This window comes from Sceloporus occidentalis, unplaced genomic scaffold (genome assembly GCF_023333645.1).
Source record: "Sceloporus occidentalis isolate IW3139 unplaced genomic scaffold, rSceOcc1.0.p SCAF_14, whole genome shotgun sequence".
In the NCBI taxonomy this organism is placed as follows: domain Eukaryota; kingdom Metazoa; phylum Chordata; class Lepidosauria; order Squamata; family Phrynosomatidae; genus Sceloporus; species Sceloporus occidentalis.
The window spans coordinates 13,608,995-13,628,494 of NW_028316994.1; the positions used below are offsets into that span (position 1 = coordinate 13,608,995).

Below are 19,500 nucleotides of genomic sequence, written 5' to 3' on the forward strand. Positions count from 1 at the left end.
TTAGGAAAAGGTAGAGGGAAGCACATGCATTCAACCTAAACAGGGGGGAAACACATATTTGCTTGATATTTATATATTTAAAAACCCACTTTTCTTTCAGTGCAGGACTCAAGGTGGATCACAACATTAAAACAAAATATAGAAAGAAAGAGCAAATAAAACAATTCAACAATCTATCATATCAAAACTAAGCACTGAGGCTGCAAGGGGAGGGACCAGACAAATTATCTATCTATCTATCTATCTATCTATCTATCTATCTATCTATCTATCTATCTATCTTCCATTCATTCACATCAGAGTAGGCAAAGTGTAGCCTTGCCACATATGGACCTTAGAGCCCCAAATTAGGGCCCTTGAAGCCCTGACCCCCCCAAATTGGCTCCACTCCTTTCATAGTTGCCCATCCCTATTTTATATTGTACAGTGATCTTGGAAAAGTTACTGTAAATCCCCACATGCCACACTCACCATTGTTTTTGGCCATGTTGGCTGTCAGATTCAGGAATATTACAGTGTATTATATATAATATTACAGTGTATTATAACTGTATTATACAGGGAACTCTGAATATATAACACTACAGACTGCTTCCCTTTCCTTTATATAACCCTATTCCCTTTCTTCAGAGACTATTTCAGAAATGAGAGTAGGTAAAGCCTGGAAGGAAACCTTGCACATGTGAGACATGGTACTACCAACTAACATGTTGCATAGTTTACTGCCATGGGTTAGCCTAGTGAAAGATTTATGTGGTCTTTCCCAATGTTCATTTTTCTGCCAGTCTGTTCCATTCATCTACTCTTCCTTTTACTTTCCAAGATGTAATCCCATACAAATACCTACAATTTTCTCCTTCTTTCCCAATCATATACTCTGGAATAGAAGGGGGATGGAAAACTCAAATACTTGCACATGATTGTGGCATGTTTGTGGTCCTAACAAAAGTCAGCTATGGTTTTTGGTCTTTTGGTCTCACAGACCAGCACAGCTACCATTTTAAAGAACGTTTGACTACTTATTAGTCAACAATCAATACCTAGCAGTATAGGTAATATCTCAATATAGAAATATTTTCCCATATGTGTTAGAACTGAAATTAAATCTCATGCACATCTGAAACTTGACAAATGTTCATTATTCTAGAAGGATGCTTAGCTCTTTGCATGATTTGACAATTCAGTGTTTGCTTCCCCAAGCTGCTTTTCTACCCTGAGATGGCAAAGTTATGGGGACTCACAAATGTAAAAGCAGTTTGGAGAGGGTGATCTTTCAGCCAGGGCCGCCTTGAGGAAATTTTCTCCAAGAGAATGGACTTTGGTGAAATATTATCCAGGCTATAAAGACAATATAATCAGTCTGAAAAGCTCAGATTTTGCTGAACGACTATGGAACACCACCAATTGGGATACAAAATGAGCTAGACAAGGTTGTCTTTTCTCACCTTTGCTTTTTATTTGTGTATCAGGGACTCCTATGAGAGACATCAAACAAGGCGACAGAATTTGTGGACTGCGGATGAAAAAAAAGAACAGGACAAGATGAGGGTTTCTGCAGAAGATCTACTGCTAATGAAAAAAGTAAGCTGTTTGGGGCATGTTCTGGGTTTAAAGTGAAATGTGATAAAACAAAGTTGTTGACCAAAAATGTGACTTCAGAAGAGTTCTTTCTAATTTTAAAATGGGGAAAAAAGGATTATTTATTTGGGACTTATTATCACAAAGAACAACAGTTTATTATTTTGAAATTATTATGACAAAGATTGGAAAGAAATTAAAAAAGACTTGAAAAGATAAGGAAAGTTAAATCTATCCTTTTTGGAGAGAATTGCAGTAATTACAGCAAATGTTTTGCCAAGACTTTTATTTTACTTTCACATGATCCCCATCATAAGAAACGGAATGCCTTTTATGCACTAGCAGAAATAAATGTCCAGGCTTGCTGGGTTGGGCAAGAAACCTAGAATAAAGCTCCAAACTTTATATGAGGCTTTTCTGATGTAGGACAACAACAAGATAACAATTTGGAAATGGACTGAAGCACTGATGTTGATGGAAGATTGGATTGTTAATGTTGCTGAGTTGCCCCAAGTTGTCAAATTGGCATGGGTTTTAAATGAAAAACCAACTGAAGATTTTTTGAAAAGACTGGAGACCATTTATGGACTTTTACAGAAATAAGAAATCCAGCGATGCCATAATCTGTGACAGCTAGCATGGTGTAATGGTTTAGACTCTGGAGATCAGGGCTCACTTCCTCGCTTAGCCATGGAAACCCAATGGTTTCCAGTGAGACACATATTCTAGGACAGAGAAAACCCCGTGATATGTTCACTTTAGGATGGTCATATTATTATTTTTTATTATTTTATTTTCTTATATTCCACTTTCTCCCAATACAAGGACTCATATGGCATGCCTTTGTATAACTATGAAAATTAAGGCAGTGTGCATCAAATAAATTCAGCTGCAAAACTGGCATCACGTCTGCCTTTCATTGGACAAAAACTTTCTTAGGCCTGTGCAGGTGCATAGCATTTTGAGATGTCCTCATGTGTTGTTTGCACCCTTCACTGAAATGAGAACTAGAAGCTTGCTTTTACTTAAATGAACATTTCTCATGACACTCAGGCTTCAAACTGATTCTTGTATTTACATAGAACAAAATATTGAAAACACACCCAGCCTTCAATGATGCTGAATGACAATGGTGCATGTCTTTTCAAATGAACTGGAATGGTCTGACTTATGACAATACTAGAAGACCCATTACTAGTGTGTATTCCAAGCATGACTAAAATAAAAGCCCCATTACCAACAAACTTCTGGTCTCCAACGGAATAAATAAAATATCACTTACATTTTCTTCTTGGTGCTTGTAATATGTGGATCAGAGCAATTTCTGGACAAACCCCAGTGCTCAGTTTAAAAACAAAAAAGTTTGCACACTGAAGTTTGCAAGAAGCAGAGAAAATCAACTGAGCAGTTCTGTCTTGCCAGTCTTCAGAATTAGTTTTATTCTTTCCAGATTGGGCGAATATCACTGAATGTCATTATTCCTCTGGTATAAAATGCTATTTGTGGTTAATTCACAAATGTATAATCTTAGATTGAAAATATTCCCTGTAATCCAAAAAGCAATTTTTTAATCTGAATTTATATTTTCCTTTTAGGAAAACTCAGCATAGGACAAATTTAACAAGATGTTTCATGATTTGGCTTCTAGGAGGATAAGCTAACCTAAGACTTTATTGTTAAGATCAATCTACCAAAGGATAGCTAGCCTAGAATGTGAAAAACAGAGTTGTTACATTTTGCTTTATCCATAGGCTTTGGCTTTTCACTCTGAAGATTAAAAACCCCCCACATCTTTATCCCTAAATATATGTCTTATATATACCAGCAATAATTCATTCATAAGGTAAGATGATGTGAAAGAGATGCTTTGAGGACAGGAGCTGAAGCTGTCCAAGTCAAGTCTCCTGGGAAGTTATGCATGTGCTCCAAAGTTTTGGAAACTCCCAAAGTTAAGCTGAGTTGTTTAACAAGCTCTCTTAGGCTTTGAGGTATTGTGTTCCAACAGCTGTTTCAGCCAGAGAACAGAGAACTGATATCCATCACCCACCAGAAGCCAGAAACTCACCCTCCGTGGATCCCATTAATGTCCCATGCCTAGACCTGGAGATATAGTCATTGGCCAGATGGCTTTTAAATGGGATTATTTTTTAGATAAAATTTTTGAAAAGGAGGAGGAGGAAGACTTTCCCAAAGGCTAATAGCCACCATGAATTGATAGAGGTTGCCAGTGTAGGTACAGTGCACCTCAAAACACCAGATCCTGGAGAAAAGCAACAGTTAAGGAGGATAGTGGCCTCTGGATTGCTTCTGGATTTACAGGCGGTATATGACTATTCATCAGGAACTATATGAAGCATATAATATGTTCATAATATAGAGGTTAATTTGAGGTGCATACACTCATCATGACATCCCTCTTAGGGGAGCCCCCAAGGAGAATCCAAAAGCCAGGCAATTGTGTTGATCCCTGGAAACAAGTATTAGGAGTTTATTACATGAAGAAGATTGGGAGTTTATGTGAATATCCTGGTAAAATTGTGTAATTATGTGAAATGATTTCACACAACATCGCACAAAACCCGCTGTTAAAGTGGTCACAAAGAAGCATTAAAGCACATCTTTTTACTTTTGGGATTTCAGTGACAATGCATTTCCAATATCACTTTATTTGCGCAATTGCGTGTGATAATCATTCGCACCATTACTCACCATTTTCACGTTATTTGCGGGATGCTTTAAATACACTTTAATCTCTCTTTAATGCCAAAATTAGCCCTAGTGTGATAAACTCCCAAGTCATTTTCATCTCTGCATGGAGCAGGTCTTTTGTAAAGCTCATAGTTGCTCGTTCTAGACCACACAAAAACCAGATAGTTTAGATATCAACAGGAATAGCTAACAACAGTATCTTGGTGGTGGAAAATTGCATTCTCAGTGCTTCTTCCCAGCTACTGCAAGGATACAGCTGAACTGAAAGGAAGCCTGAAGCAGATGGCAGATGATAATCAAAATATCTGAGCACTCTGATCCAATGGCCCCTCATTCCATTACACTACTGGGGGCCTATAAAAAGTTCTGCCTGGTCTGGGGCATTCAGCCATGCGACCCATATAGAGTGGCCATCACATGCAAATAAACAGCAGAGGGAGAGAGTTCAAGCAGCTTTTATTTATTAATTACAGCACTTTATATCCCACTTTTCAGGGTAAAGATACTTCCAAAGTAAACATAGCAAAATATATATTCAAAAAACCATAACAAGCAGTATCATTATAGGAAAAAGTCCCTTGGATCCTCCCCACAGGACAGCTGGGGGTAGATGGTTCTTTGTTGTTACTGTTGGTGGTGGGGAAGGTCCATCTGGAAATGCCTTCCTAGCCTGCTTCACCTCCCTTGGATGCAGTTGCCAGGAAAGGAGGTGGCTGATGGACCTGTGGAGATATGGAGGAGATTGTCTAGGAGGAGCAAGGTTTGAGGCCTCCTTTCTATTCCCTCTTCAGGGTAACAGCAACTGATTGCACCCATTTCAATGGGATGAGGAACTCACTCTGGGTTTTGACATGAATGTAAAAGAGGCTGAACCCATTTAGGGGATAGGGTTCATCACTGCTGATAGTGCCTTTTAAGCATAGAATACAACTCACCTCTCAATAGACACCAAACCTCACCAGCTCCTACAGCTTTCTTTCCTGGAAGGAGACATTTGTAAAATCATTATAGGAGCACAGCTACCATTGGGCTGTAGTGTATTTAATTCAATGTGGGGCTAAAGGAAAGTTTAGTACTGGAGAAATTGCTGACTGTTGGAAAGTTGTCTCAAAAACATTGGGGACATTCCAGCCTTTGAATTATTTCAAAGGCATTTAAAGGAAAGGCCAGATATGTGTGATATTTATGACTCAAGCACTCAGGAAGCAAAGAAGAAAAGGGGGGGGGGGGGAATCAGCCTCTCACACTGCCACTCTTCCATGCCCATACCCCATTTGCCCCTTTCTCTCAGCAAACAGATAAATGGCACTACATAACTGAGTGAGCTACCTGTTTGGAAGGCACATGAAGTTCTGAGCTGACACACATTGCCATGCAGTCTGAATGATACATGTAGCAAATATTTTGCAGAGGTACACCTTCAGGTGATTATAGACACCTGCTTATCATAGCATATTATTTTCATCATCTACCTATCTTGAATTTAATGTGTTTCATTGTGTATTTCCTCACTGGAAGGTAAACAGTCAACACTGGCTTTAAGTGCAAACCTAATTGCCAAGGAAATCTTTTTATGGGTGGGGTAATGGTTCAGTTAAAGGGCAGAACAATTCCCCTTAATCTCTTATTTGGTCCTCAGATGCTTGACTCCAGCAAGTTTGTCCATAATGGCTCTGTTTTGTGAAAGCAGGATTTTAGCTGTAGGAGCCAGAAGCCTTCTTTGAAGAAATGAAGAGAACATACAGTTAAGTTCTCTGGGTGCCAGATTCTGCTTTACATTCCAGACTGCATTTTTTTGCATGGTGAACCCATGAAATACTTGGAGTGAATAAGCTTTCATGCATGGTAATTTGCTGCAACACACTCTCTCTCTCTCTCTCTCTGTGTGTGTGTGTGGTGTCACATTTCACTGGATGAATTTACCGTATCTTATTAGGGATTCATAGTATGGCTGGACTCTCACTTCTCTGCATTCACCTTCTCTCTAAACAATTTATGGAGTGCCTGCTTCATGTCTTCATTTCTTAATGTGTAGATGATGGGGTTGAGCAATGGGGTTACAGCAGTGAAGAAGACAGACACAACCTTGTCCTCTGCAAAGCTGGTGGAGGGACGAGAATAAATGAAGATGCAATGTCCCAGAAAGAGTGTCACCACAGTGAGGTGTGCTGCACATGTGGAGAGTGCCTTGCGTTGGCCTTCCGCAAAACGGTTGTGGAGGGAGACCAAGATGACCCCATAAGAAACCACCAGAACTACAAAGCAGACCACTGAAATCAACCCTGAGTTGGAAACAATAAGGATCTCAATGATGTAAGTGTCGGTGCATGCAAGTTTGATGACTGGTGGAACATCACAGAAAAAGTTATCTACCTTCTTGGGGCCACACTAGGGTAGTTTGATGGTCATGCCAGTCAAGGCGAGAGAGTGCACCATGCCACCTAACCAGATTGTGCCAGCCAGTAAGAGACAGACCTTGTGGTTCATGACAGTGAGATAATGCATGGGATTGCAGATGGCCACGTAGCGGTCGTAGGCCATGACAGTGAGGAGAAAAATCTCAGTGCAGGCAAAAAGGTGGAGGAAGAACATTTGGGCCACACAGCCTCCAAAGGAGATGATCTTTTCTCTGGACAGGAAGTCAACCAGCATCTTGGGCACAGTGACTGTGGAGTGGCAGATGTCAATCAAAGAGAGATTGCTTAGGAAGAAGTACATGGGGGTATGGAGGCCTCGATCATGCACAGTGGTGACCATAATGATGATGTTCCCAGCCAAGGTAAGCAGGTAGGCCACCAGGAACACCACAAAGAGCATTAGCTGTGTCTGGGGGTTGTTAGAGAGGCCTGTCAAGATGAACTCTGTCACTAAGGTATGGTTTTGTGCTGATGAAGTCCAGTTTGGAATCACACGTTCATCCATTTCTGTTCTAGGGAGGAGGAAAGGGCAAAAGAACATCAGAAGGCAGCAGTGAAAACTTTCAAACTCACCATGGGCTGAGATACCATTTGGACAGATGAGGTACCACCTTCCTTATCACCAACATCCTTCCTAACTTGCAAGGGGACACATGTTTTACTTAGACTTTGGAAGGGAGGAGGTGGAATAATAGACTAGGGCTGAATTCTTTTGTTCACTTAGATCAGTGGTTCCCAAACTTTAGTCCTTCAGACCTTTTGGACTTCAAATCCCAGAATTCCTGATTATTGGCCAAACTGATCAGAACTGAAGTTGAAAACAATTGGAGGACCAAAGTTTGGGAACCACTGACTTATATGGTATAACTAGGGGTTCCATCAGCATAAGTGCTTTTATGGATTTTGTACAAGGAGAGATGTAGTACCTCCGTATGCTATGATCTTGTTATATTCACTCCAGTCCAAATGGGCACTGTTTAGCCCAGGGGTTCATCAGGAGAGCTCCCCATACTTTTGACCTCCCAACAACCGAGATCCTCCCAGACCTCCATGTAAGTATGCTGGGCAGAGGTATATGCTCCACCAGAATTAAATAGACTCTCCTCCTACCTGTAGTTGGCACCCTTTCTGGTGATGGGACATCACCTCCTTGGCATGGGCGCTGTGACACTACCATGGAATCTCCCTTACTCCAACTCCAAAATATGAAATAGTTCCAAAACTAAAACTTTTTTCATGGGTGGCTGAGATAGTGAAACCTTTGCTTTCTGATGGTTCAGTGGGCATAGATATCATTTCATGCACAAAATTATTTTTAAAAAAACATATAAAATTACATTTAAGCAAGGTATATAAGGTTCATATGAAACATCAGTGAATTTTGTGTTTAGATTTGGCTCCCATCACCAAGACATTATGTACGTATAGACAAATAAAGGTATTTCAAAATCAAAAACATTTCTTGTCTCAAGCATTTGAAATAACAGCGACTCAACCTACAATACACTGGTATGGAGTAATTATACTGAATGTTTATTGAGATCTTTTGGCACATTCTACAATGGTTTTGCCTTCGTTCTCTGCTTTGTCCTCTAAAATGAATGTCAAGGATTGAAGATCAAGGATCAGAAAGATTTCCCACGTTGTTGGACATAGCTACAATGATAGAGTTCCATCATTGTAGTTACTTGTGACTAAACAACAACCCCCCCCCCCACGTAAGCCAGGCATTGCCTCAACCTTCTTAGGCAAGGAATTCTCAAAGGTGGTTTTGCCACTTCCTTCCTCTGAAATATTGCCTACAGCACCTAGTATTCGTTGGCAGTCTCCCATCCAAATATTAACTACAGCTGACTCTGTTTAATTTCTAAAATTATTTGGGAGCTGGTGACTTTAGGGTTTTACACACTAGTTGAAACTCCCACTATTAACTACAACTGATGAATTGTAACTAGTGGTTAGCCCAGGGGTAGGCAACCTGCGGCCCGCGGGCCGGATGCGGCCCGGCGAGGCCTTGGGACCGGCCCCAGCCCGGTCCTGCCGCCGATTGCCGCCGGGGCCTTTGGCCTCTCGCACGCAGGGGCAAGGGGGGCAATTGTCTATAGACGCCTCAGAAACATGCATTTATATTAACATTTTTTAAAAAATTAGCAAAATTTTTTGCGTGTCCTCCACTTTTTTTAAAAAAGTATCCACCATTTGAAAATGTTGTCCTACATTTGTCCCGGTTTATTTATTTATTTAAATTTTTTTAAAAATATTAAATTATTTAGTTTTTGGCTTCGGCCCCCCAGTTGTCTGAGGGACAGCAACCCGGCCCCCGGCTCAAAACGGTTGCCTACCCCTGGGTTAGCCTGTGGCTCTCAACATTTCTTATCTTAGCATCCCTCCAACTGTTATTTTAAATCTCACCAATTACTCTATCAAGGGAGATGGGTTTCACCATAATATAAACAGTTTTTATACAATTCCACTTTTAAAAATTTAGAGTTAAACTTTTGGATGCAAAAAAGAAAAAAAGAAAAAGAAGAAGAAACTCGCCAGTTTTCCCACTGTTGTTTTTATGTGCCTTCAAGCCAGTGTTGAATTATGGCAAACTTTTTAGAGAGGTTTGCTGGCATTTCAAAGAAGGTTTTCTTTTAGGCTGAGAGTAGCATGCCCAAAGTCTCCCAGTAGGTTTCCATAGCTGAGTGTGGATTTGGAACCTGGTTTCCCAGAATTGTACAAACCACTACACCAGCATGGACAACATTTTCCCATCCTTCGTAAGTATTTGTGTCTGTCTTTACTCCCAACAATAGTATTTCATTTTTCAAATCTTTAAAACGTACCATTAAGTGGAAAAAATAATAACAGCACACTTGTAAAAGTATAAATGCCCTTCTTAGTAAAAGTGGCCAAAAAGTGTCATGGTTACATCAGTACTCTAGAATTAATGCAGTTTGATATTGCTTTATCTTTAATGGCTCAATGCTATTGAATTTTGGGAGTTGTAATTTTGTGAGACGTTTAGCTTTCTCTGTCAGAGAACTCTGGTGCTCCACCAAACTATGATTCCCAGGATTCCATAATACTGAGACATGACAGTTAAAAATGTTGTCAAACTGCATTATTTCTGCAGTGCAGATACAGCCCATGTTGGTAGAAATTACATACTGTTTGGTCTTAACCACTGGCCTAATAATACTTTGGAAAGGGTCATTTTACCTTGGAAAATGGTGTGCAGAGAAATCAGTTAAGCCCTCCTCCCTCCTTAACACCACTGTCCTGTGTGCTTTTGCTTTCTCACTCCCATGGCCGCCTTTACAAATATTCTGTACAAAGTAAGCTGTACTAAGAATGCAAATATTCTTAGTTTCCCTTCCCTTGCATCCAGAAATGTAAGCCTAAATTTCTTTCCCACCAGAATATGAATTTTTCAAATTTTCATAAAACAAACCTGCCTGGATTGAAATCTTATTGGTTAGTCCTGAGCTGTTTCATTGAGGGCTTGTCTATATGGTTAAAATACTCTTAATTCCAGTTAAATAGAATGCAGTCCGGCTGTACATGATTTGCAGGAGTTTTGGCTTTTTGTGCCTTCTCCCCAAACAACTATTTAAACTCCATAGTAAAAGGTTTTATGGTTTTTACTGGAGTATCTGTGGAAATCTGCAGAAATGCACATTTTCACACATATGGCTGTCCATCAACTTCACATGGATTCTGATGGCTGCACATTTCTAGCAGAGGATGAATAGATGCAAATGTGTTCAGGAATGGGAGGACAATTAAATGTTGATGCAAAAGTGGGAAAATCTGCAGCAATTCACATACCACACTTATGGGTAGACCTGCCCAAACTCAATGCTTAGACAGTGAAGCAATATTCAGGTAAATCTCATTGTTTTAGTAGGTCTGTTCTGGCTTGGACTGACAATAACATTCAATCCTAAGGAACTGAATGGTTTTCCATTTGCCCAAGCTGAAGTTAATAGGTTGTACCTGCCTGCCACATAGGTCTGAAAGATAAGGAGCTTCTCAGGGGGAAAAAAAGATGACAATTTAAAATTCAAAACAATCAAATATGCAAGTGTTCAAACTCAGACTTTTCAGAGTTGAATACTGAAAGCCCTGGGTCTGGATGCATGAATTTGTCAGTTATGATTGCTCCTTTATTAATTATTTTTTAACCTCAAGTGCTTGGCTTTCTGACTAAGAAATACGTGAATTTGGGAATCTTATTATCAAAAATTAAAACATAATCCTCACCCAATCTCTAACATTTTCCATATCACAGCTCATTAGACCTTTGAACTAAGGTACTTTAACATGAAAACAGCCACATAATTTGTCAGTATTTTCTTCTTTCATGTGATTAAAAGCAACTTACGAGGTTTGTTGTAGCCGCTGTTTTCCACCTTTTTTAAACTTCTGTTCTGCAATAGCCTCCCAATTGTGGCATTGCTTCTCTCCATATATATAAAACCCTCTGATCCTCCCCATGCATAGTCTTCCGTAATATCTCTTTCTGTGAACTTTCAGAGACTCAACTACTCCACAGGGATCAGAACTTGCGACACAGAAGAACCACAGGGATCACCAAGATATGAAAAGTTTCCTGGAAACTTTAAACTTTTTGACAAATGCCATTACCTTCCTTCAGTTACCAAATTGCAAGGAAACAGAGAATGCAGTGAGGGGTACAAACCCCCAAACTGGGTTTTTATTCTTTGTTTTAGATTTTCCAATGTCTCAAGAATTTTTGCTGTGCCACTGTGTTTGCCCAGAGAAATGAGAAACTGCGGGTGCAGCTACACTGCACAGTTTGCATTATTATAATGCAGTAGAAATAATACAATTAAGGGACAAGCATACTAGCTCTCAAACAAGGGACATCCAGCAACTGTAAACCATGGCCTCATTCCCACTCACAAAAAGAGCTGTTTGCAATCTGAATTGATTTGACAGCGGAGCGTGGTTCCCACTACATTTGCCTCAATCGCATTTTTTCCCTGTAAAATAATCCACTTGTTGTTCACATTCATGAATGAATCGGTTCAAAATGGATCCGCTCCATCCGGCCAAAGGGCAAATTTAAATCGATTCCGATCCACATCTGGTTCACACTTGTGCACAATTGATTTATTCAAGAAGATGCAAAAAACATCAGCATCAAAAAGATGTGGATTAAATGGGTCTAGCGTGTGCCCCCCCCTTGCTGAATTGCTTCAGCAATTCGATTTAAGTGGCAACCAGGGTAATTTGAACAGGTTCCAACCGAATTGCGATCCAGTTTAAAAGATAGTGGAAATGAGGCCCATATTTGTTGTTGTTGTGTGCCTTCAAGATGTTTCTGACTTATGGCGACCCTAAGGCAACTCTATCATGAGGTTTTCTGGGGCTGGGAGTGTGTGATTTGCCCAAGGGCGCCCAGTTTCCATGGCTGAGCAAGGATTCTAACCTTAGTTTCCAGAGCTGTAGTCCAACACTCAAACCATTACACACACTGGCTCTTGTACAGTATAGGAAGGAGTTCTGAATAATGAGTAAAATGGCCACTAGGAGGCAGGAAGAGATCAGAAATAAATTATGCATTGATAGCGTACAGGTTGGATAGGATTTTGAATAGAGAGGGGAAGAGATGTGGTGTAGTGGTTTGAGCGTTGGACTATGACTCTGGAGACCAGGGTTCGAATCCCTGCTTGGCCATGGAAACCCACCGGGTGACCTTGGGCAAGTCACAGTCTCTCACCCTCAGAAGAAGGAAAAAACAAAATCCCCCCTTCAAAAATTCTGCCAAGAAAAGCCTGTTATAGGTTCGCTTTAGGGTCACTGTAAGTTGGAAATGACTTGAAGGTGCACAACAAAGGGTCTGTGAGTCCTTATTAGGGCAAAGCCCTGTGTTAGACAAATTCTGAGATCCCAAAATTGTAGTTTCTGTATGCCACTACTCTGAAGATACTGAATTGTATGTAGAACGCTGTGGATCATTTCTCTTTGGGATGGAAATGTAACAGAGGAAACCATCTGTAAATGAAAGTGGTTTGTGGCTAGCTCAGATCAGTGTGAAAAGCTGGGCTCCTTACAGAAGAAGGAAACTCTTCTTCAGCCATGCCTGCTGTGCTTTAGAAGAGCTAGAGAAGGCTGAGCATGCTTCTCAGTTCTGTAGAATGAATGGCAACTGCTCTGAATGTCCCTCAGAAGATGTTCATCTTTTTCTTCCTTCTTGGTAAGCCAGCTTTGGAATATAGCCTTTCAAAGCCAAAACCTGTAGCTAGAAGTGGGGTGGTGAATTTCAGAGGGGTGGTGAATCTGCTCTATCTGGTCTATCCAAGACAGCAAAACTATTGATGGGCTAGAATTTAGCACCTTGGATAGCTCCTTTAAAGTTTGGTATAAGCCACTGTGGGCTGCCAACTGACCTGCTAGATTTGGACAAATCTGATAGGAAGTGACCATTCCTATATTTCTTTCTTGTCAGGTTTGTGGGAAGGAGCAGAAGGAGCAAATCTAGTTTTTGGCAACCTATGAAAAAGGCTTCCTTCCAGAATCCTGGTACTTGTTTTTTCATAGAATCATAGAGTTGGACGACATCACAAGGCCTATCCAGTCCTTTTCTAAAACTTTAGTCTTCACTGTTTCTTGTGTACCTCTGATTTGACTGACTTTGGCTGGATTTGCATTGCAGAATTAATGCCATTTGGCACCACTTTAATTGTCATGAGTCCATTCAATAGAATACTGAGATTTGTAGTTTATTGTGGCACCAGAGCTCTCAGAGAGAGAAGGCTAAATAGCCCACAAAACTACAGATCCCAGGATTACCTAGCATTGAACCATGGCAGTTAAAAAGATGTCAAACTGCATCATTTTTGCAGCCTTTGGTGAACAGTTGATTCAATCTTACACTTCTGGAGCAAAATCTTACACAAAGAACTACCCTTTCTTGATTCAGATTTCCATCTGTCTGGCCATGTATTTTTTCATCTTTGACTGGCGTTAATTCTCTAGGACAGGAGGCAGAGGTTTTTAAACATTTTCTGTGACCCAATAAACACCAGACACTGAACCAGCAATGCTTAAGCAGTGCTGTATACATTGGTAAATTCTGAAGTACTGATAATCTTCACAACATTTCCCAGAGCAAGAGTGCGCAAGGAGATATATGCAGATAGGTGTGTTGATCCATAGTTTTAACAGGTCTCAGCCATGATCCTGTTTACCGTAACAACAACAACAACAACAACAACAACAACAATTTATTTCTATTCCGCTTTTTTGTTGCAAAATCAAAGCGGATTACAACAAAAGCATTAGATACAAAGTATGCTCCCCACCAAATAAAACTTAACTGACATGATAATAATAATTAAGCAGAATAAATATAGAAAATACAGCGAACATAGTCAAAAATACAAAACATAGCAATGCAAGATACAAAAACCAAAATACACTACTTAATAATAGTTAAGATATCATATAACATATATCTCTCCTGGCAGCAAAAATACAGTACAATGCAAAATACAAAACAGCAATAGCAACAAGGGACGGTCCCTTATACTAGTTGTGTAATGTTAAATGATGCTCTAGAGTTGTAGTCCAAGGCTCAAACCACTACACCAAGCTGGCTCTCATTAGTTGATGTTACTGTCTCTGATATTTAAAAAAAATAATCCAGCTCTTCAACCCTGTGAGCTCTGGTCTTATTACAACACTGACTATGTCCACTTTGTTCCATCTCTTTTTCCATGCAGTGGCTCCAAGTTTTGTCTTTAACCAAGTTTTCCAACCTGAGCAGCTCATCTACACAGAAGGAAACAAAATCGAGATCAACTGCACTCAAAATGTAACTAGCCATGACGCTATGTATTGGTACAAGCAGAAATACCAGCTGGCCGGTGGCACTCTTTCTCTCTTGGGATACAGTTATGAAGCTACATCTCTTACAGCTGGAGATTACCAAATGGATGTGGTCAAAACATCTCGCTTCACCAGGCTTACCAGAGACAGGGCAAGACTGAGTGATGCTGGCGTGTATTTCTGTGCTGTGAGGGACACAGTGAAAGGAAGGCAGAGGTTGTCAGTGCAAAAGCCAGCAACATATTCAGCATGACTTGTGGTGTGGAACCTCAGAGGGGAGAATTGTGGCTATGTGCCTGCTGTTCTTATGGTTAATTGTGCTTTTCATTATTGTTCTATTTAGACCAGGAGCCTTGAGTTAGTGTTGGACTGCAATTCCTATCAGCTCTAGCTAGCATAGCCAGTGGTGAGGTGTCATGGACTCTGGAGGTCCAATATTGAACATGTTTTAACACTGGATTACTAGAACCAGGGCCAGCATTACTACTGAACACTATTATGTAATACTTGATCCTGAATCTATGAGGGTTTTTTTTTTAAGATCATGATGCTTGACCATGTGTTGATAAACCATTCATTTAATCATCCATTAATTGAATTCAGTTCCACCATCAAGGCAAGTTTCTTACCAACTGTGTTCATCACTTTTCTCTAACTTGGTGGTCCCTAAGCTTTGGAGTATAACTCTCATCATCCCTGACCACTGTTAAGTGGGGTTTGTGGGAGTTTTAGGAGCTTATTGCATTTTTAAATAAGCTGACTTATCCTTGTCTATTTTGGGATGCAGCTGGGTATTATTGCAGGGAAAATGCCACCAATGCTGCCACCCAACTGCATCCCGCCGAAAACCAAGCTGGAATCTGCCCTCAGCTGGCTGATTTCTGCCCTCAGCTGGCCGATTTGCGAAGTTGCAAAGCTCCCGACTACAAATCGGCTATCTGAATGTGGTTTTCTGCTGCTCTGGAGACTAGAACACAGAGCAGTGGATTCAAACCACAGGAAAAGAAATTCCACCTAAACACTAGGAAGAAGTTCATAGTGGAGTGTGGTGGAGTCACCTTCTTTGGAGGTTTTCAGAGACTGGTTGGCCATCTGGGGTGATTTGATTGTGAGTTCCTGCATGGCAGGAGGTTGGACTACTTGGCCCCTGTGGTCTCTTCCAACCATATCATTCTATACGTAGCTGTGTTAGTCTCTTGCAGTATAAAAGAGAGGAAGGAAGGGGAAGAGAAAGAAATGTGGCAGCACCTTTAAGACAAATTGGTTTTTATTTATTTCGTATAAGCCTTTGTGGATATAAACCCACTTTTTCAAATGTAGTACAGAGTGATAATAAATGCTCAGGTATAAAGCATACTTACAAGCCTGTAGGAATGAGATGGAATGGAATAGGATCTAGAAAGATGCAGGTCATGCCTCTTGGTCAAAATCTTCAGAGGGATGTGTAATATGGTACAGGTTTTCAGATCTTTACAGTGGTTAGTTAATTTTGATGTGTGAAAGCAATAAATTTGCTTACCAGAAGTCAGTTTCCCTGGGTCTCAAATTCTCTCTATATAACAAAAGGAATCTTCTTAGAGAGAGTCTTGAACCCTGGGAAACTGACTTCTGGTAAGTAGACCTATTGCTTTCCTACACTGACACTAACTGAAACTAGACATCTGAAAGACTTGTATCATATTACATAAATTGCCATTACATAAACTTTGGGCAAAAACAGAAAATGGATTCACCACCCCATTGACCTGGGTGCCACCAGTAGCCACTGGTTAGTAGAAAAATTCATGTACAATAAGAAGAGGTGCTTTCAGATTTCAGTTACTGTGCTATGATTCCACTTTAACTATCATGGCTGAATAAAGAAATTGTAATAAATAAATTATAACTGAGCTAGCAAGGTGTAATGGTTTGAGCATTGGACAAATCCCCACTCAGCCATGGAAACCTGCACTGGGTGGCCTTGTGCAAGCCACACTCTCTCAACCTCAGTTGGAGGCAAAGACAAACATCCTGCAAATAAATCTTACCAAGAAAACCCCGTGATAGTTGGAAATGACTTGAAGGCAGCAGCCACAACAACAACCACAGAGAAAATGGAGAATATTCATAAGAAGTTTGCTACACCCTCCAGCCCTTCTGCCTTCAGGAGCCCAAGTTTTAGCTATAAAGGTCATTCAATTGCTAAAGATTAAATGTAGTATGCTTAAGCATGAGCTTAATCAAATGTCTAATGTGTGAACCAAAATAAAACCCCACACAATTAGAATAATTTCTAGAAATAAGCATAAGCATTTGACAAAGGAAGACCTATATAAATTGGCCTAATTTGGTTGAATCCTAAATATCCCAGTTGTTTTGGGTTACTTCTGCATAGGCTTAGTCCTGCAGGAGTCCCTGCTTCTGGCCGTTGCACCATAGTGCACTGAAAGGAAGAGGCTGGGCACTTCATCCCTCAGTGTCCTTCTTGCTAGTGCTGCAAAATTCCTTTGCTTGGTGCAGCTGCCTGCCTTGTAAGGTGAGTTTTGGGAGAGCTGAAGAAGGGGATAACTGTAAAATCATAGCTACATATCTTGTGCAGGATCTTGGCCATTGTACTTTCCACAAAATGCCCCATTTTCTGTGCATAATCTCCCCCCCCCCCCCCAAAAAAAAAAAAAGAGAGCTAAAATGTGAAAAACCTCACCAATGGGACATCATCTTTCAGTGTGGTAAGAAATTCCTTCTTGTCAAAGATGAAAATGTGACTATACTTTACATTCCTAAGAATTAGATCAGGACCCCAAAGGCATCAGATTCTGCCCGATTTTGAAAGCTAAGCAGGGTCAGCCCTGTTTAGTACTTGAATGGGACACTAACAATGAATGTGAGGTGCTGTGGCCTGTATTTCAGAGGAAGGCAATGGCAAAACCACCTCTTGCCTTAAAAAGCCCTATAAAGTTCATGGGGTCACCATAAGTCAACAGGTGACATGAAGGCACACATGCATACCCCCCCCCCCCCATGCTGAGTGTTCTCTGTGTTCACAGCTGGAAGAAATCATTCCATTCTTAGACAGAACAGACCCACTGAAATCAGTGGCAATGACTAACTCATATCTCATTGACTTCAATGTGTTGCATTTAAATGTGACTAAGTCTGGACCCAATGCCTAGTAATTATATAGTTTCTTGTGGGGTTTCTTCCATTGGTTTATCATGATATATTTTCCCCTCCATCAGTTGGGAAAATGGCATGGAGGTAAAACAATTATTCCTATCTCTACCAAAATGGTTGCCTTGGTCCAATTCGAGCCTCCAGTTAACCTCTTTCACTTTTTAAAATTGTGATAATCTAGAAATATGGATTCTTTTGGCATTAAATACTAGTCTAATATGTTATTCTGTACATTCTGGTGTGAATAATATGCACATTGAACTGAAATGATTGTGCCCCATTGCAGCTAGCTTTGCTTTTAAAAATAAAAACCCAGTATAAGATCCACTCACAGATTTCTTGGTGTCACAGTCTGGTGCAGATAAACAATGGGTTCCTGTCTCTTAGTTTAAGCATTGCATCTTTCATCTCTTTGTTTCTTAAAGTGTATATAAGTGGGTTTAGGAAAGGAGTCAATGTAGTGTAGAAAATAGCTATCACTCCACTCAGGAGATCTTGGGCCCCTGGTCTTAGATAATTGAAAGCCAAAGGAACATAACAAATCATCACCACAATCATGTGGGCAGCACAAGTAGAAAATGCCCGACGTCGCCCTTCAGCTGAGCGGATCCTCAGTATGGCAGAGATAATGTATGCATAAGACATCAAAATCAAGAAGATGCATGCTACGGCGACTAAACCAATATCAACAAAAATAAACATCTCATTGAACACTGTGTCAGCACAAGCTAGTTTCAGCATGGCAGGGATATCACAGAAAATGTGGTTGACTTCATTCTTCAGGCCATATGGCAAGGTGAAGGTGAGCATGGTTTCAATGACAGAATGTAAACAGCCACCAGACCATGCACCCAATGCAAGATAGAGGCATGCTCTGTGATTCATCACAATGTTGTAATGAAGAGGCCGGCAGATGGCAAGAAAGCGGTCATAGGCCATGACAGTGTAGAGGAAGAACTCAGTGCAGCCCAAGAAGTGATAGAAGAAAAGCTGGGTCATGCAGCCTCCAAAGGAGATAATGCTCCCACCTTCCACAAATCCAGCGATCACCTTGGGTACTATCATGGTGGACATGGCAATATCCAGGAAAGCCAAGTGGCAGAGAAACCAGTACATTGGTTTATGCAGGTCAGGTTTGGACGCCACAGTCAAAAGGACCAGGGTGTTCCCAGCAATAGTCAACACATAGATGATAAAAAAGAAAAGGAACATGAGGACATAGAACTCTGGAGGATAGGGAATACCTAAAAGAACAAATTCAGATGTAACAGTTTGATTTTCACACTCCATTCATGCAATGTCTTTTGCAAACGGAAGCTGTTTGCAGTTTTTCTGCTGGTCAGTGGCAAGAAAGTGAGATATGCAAAGCTTATTCTTGCTTTTGTTTTTGAATTTTGAAAATGTCCCTTTTGCAAGATGCTGCTACTAGCTCAGTTTCTTTGTGTTTTCCAGTGCAGAGATTCTGAACGTTGAACCTTTCTTCTCTCTGAACAAGAATCAACCAGCTTGTAGGCTGCACCTTATCTGTTGTAGCCTTTGTCTTGAAGAAACTGCTTCATTCATGCAGAGTTGCCAAAGCAAATGAAACCTGTTAGCAATGTCATCCATGAATTCCATGGTGATTATGGAGGAAATCCTTTGTGAGCCAAATGGGCCTCTTCTGCAAATCTTTTTTATTTCTACAGGTATGGAAGCATTTCTCTGTGCCTTACTGAGGATTTGCCTCCACATTCACCACTTGGTCACTATTGAAATATTCCATTTAATGCCCAAGAAAGTTGTGACCTGTACATGCTGT

The 19,500-nt window shown here is 40.5% G+C and overlaps 2 protein-coding genes across 2 annotated transcripts; both read right to left on the reverse strand.

Annotated features, from left to right (window-relative positions):
* Positions 1-3,410: 3,410 nt before the first annotated feature.
* Positions 3,411-7,209, reverse strand: LOC149304131 (olfactory receptor 4E1-like). Its single transcript, XM_089479678.1, is given in 2 exon segments — positions 3,411-3,443; positions 6,265-7,209. Coding segments are annotated over 2 exon segments (978 nt in total).
* Positions 7,210-18,047: 10,838 nt separating this feature from the next.
* LOC149304132 (olfactory receptor 10G6-like) lies at positions 18,048-18,995 on the reverse strand. The gene has a single exon (XM_089479679.1). It carries the CDS (start codon positions 18,990-18,992, stop codon positions 18,048-18,050), a length of 945 nt encoding a protein of 314 aa, XP_089335805.1. The 5' UTR covers positions 18,993-18,995.
* Positions 18,996-19,500: the final 505 nt, after the last annotated feature.

Coding starts and splice junctions, on each gene's coding strand:
- LOC149304132 (XM_089479679.1), bottom strand. CDS start 18,992: ATGGAGTGTGAAAATCAAACTGTTACATCTGAATTTGTTCTTTTAGGT.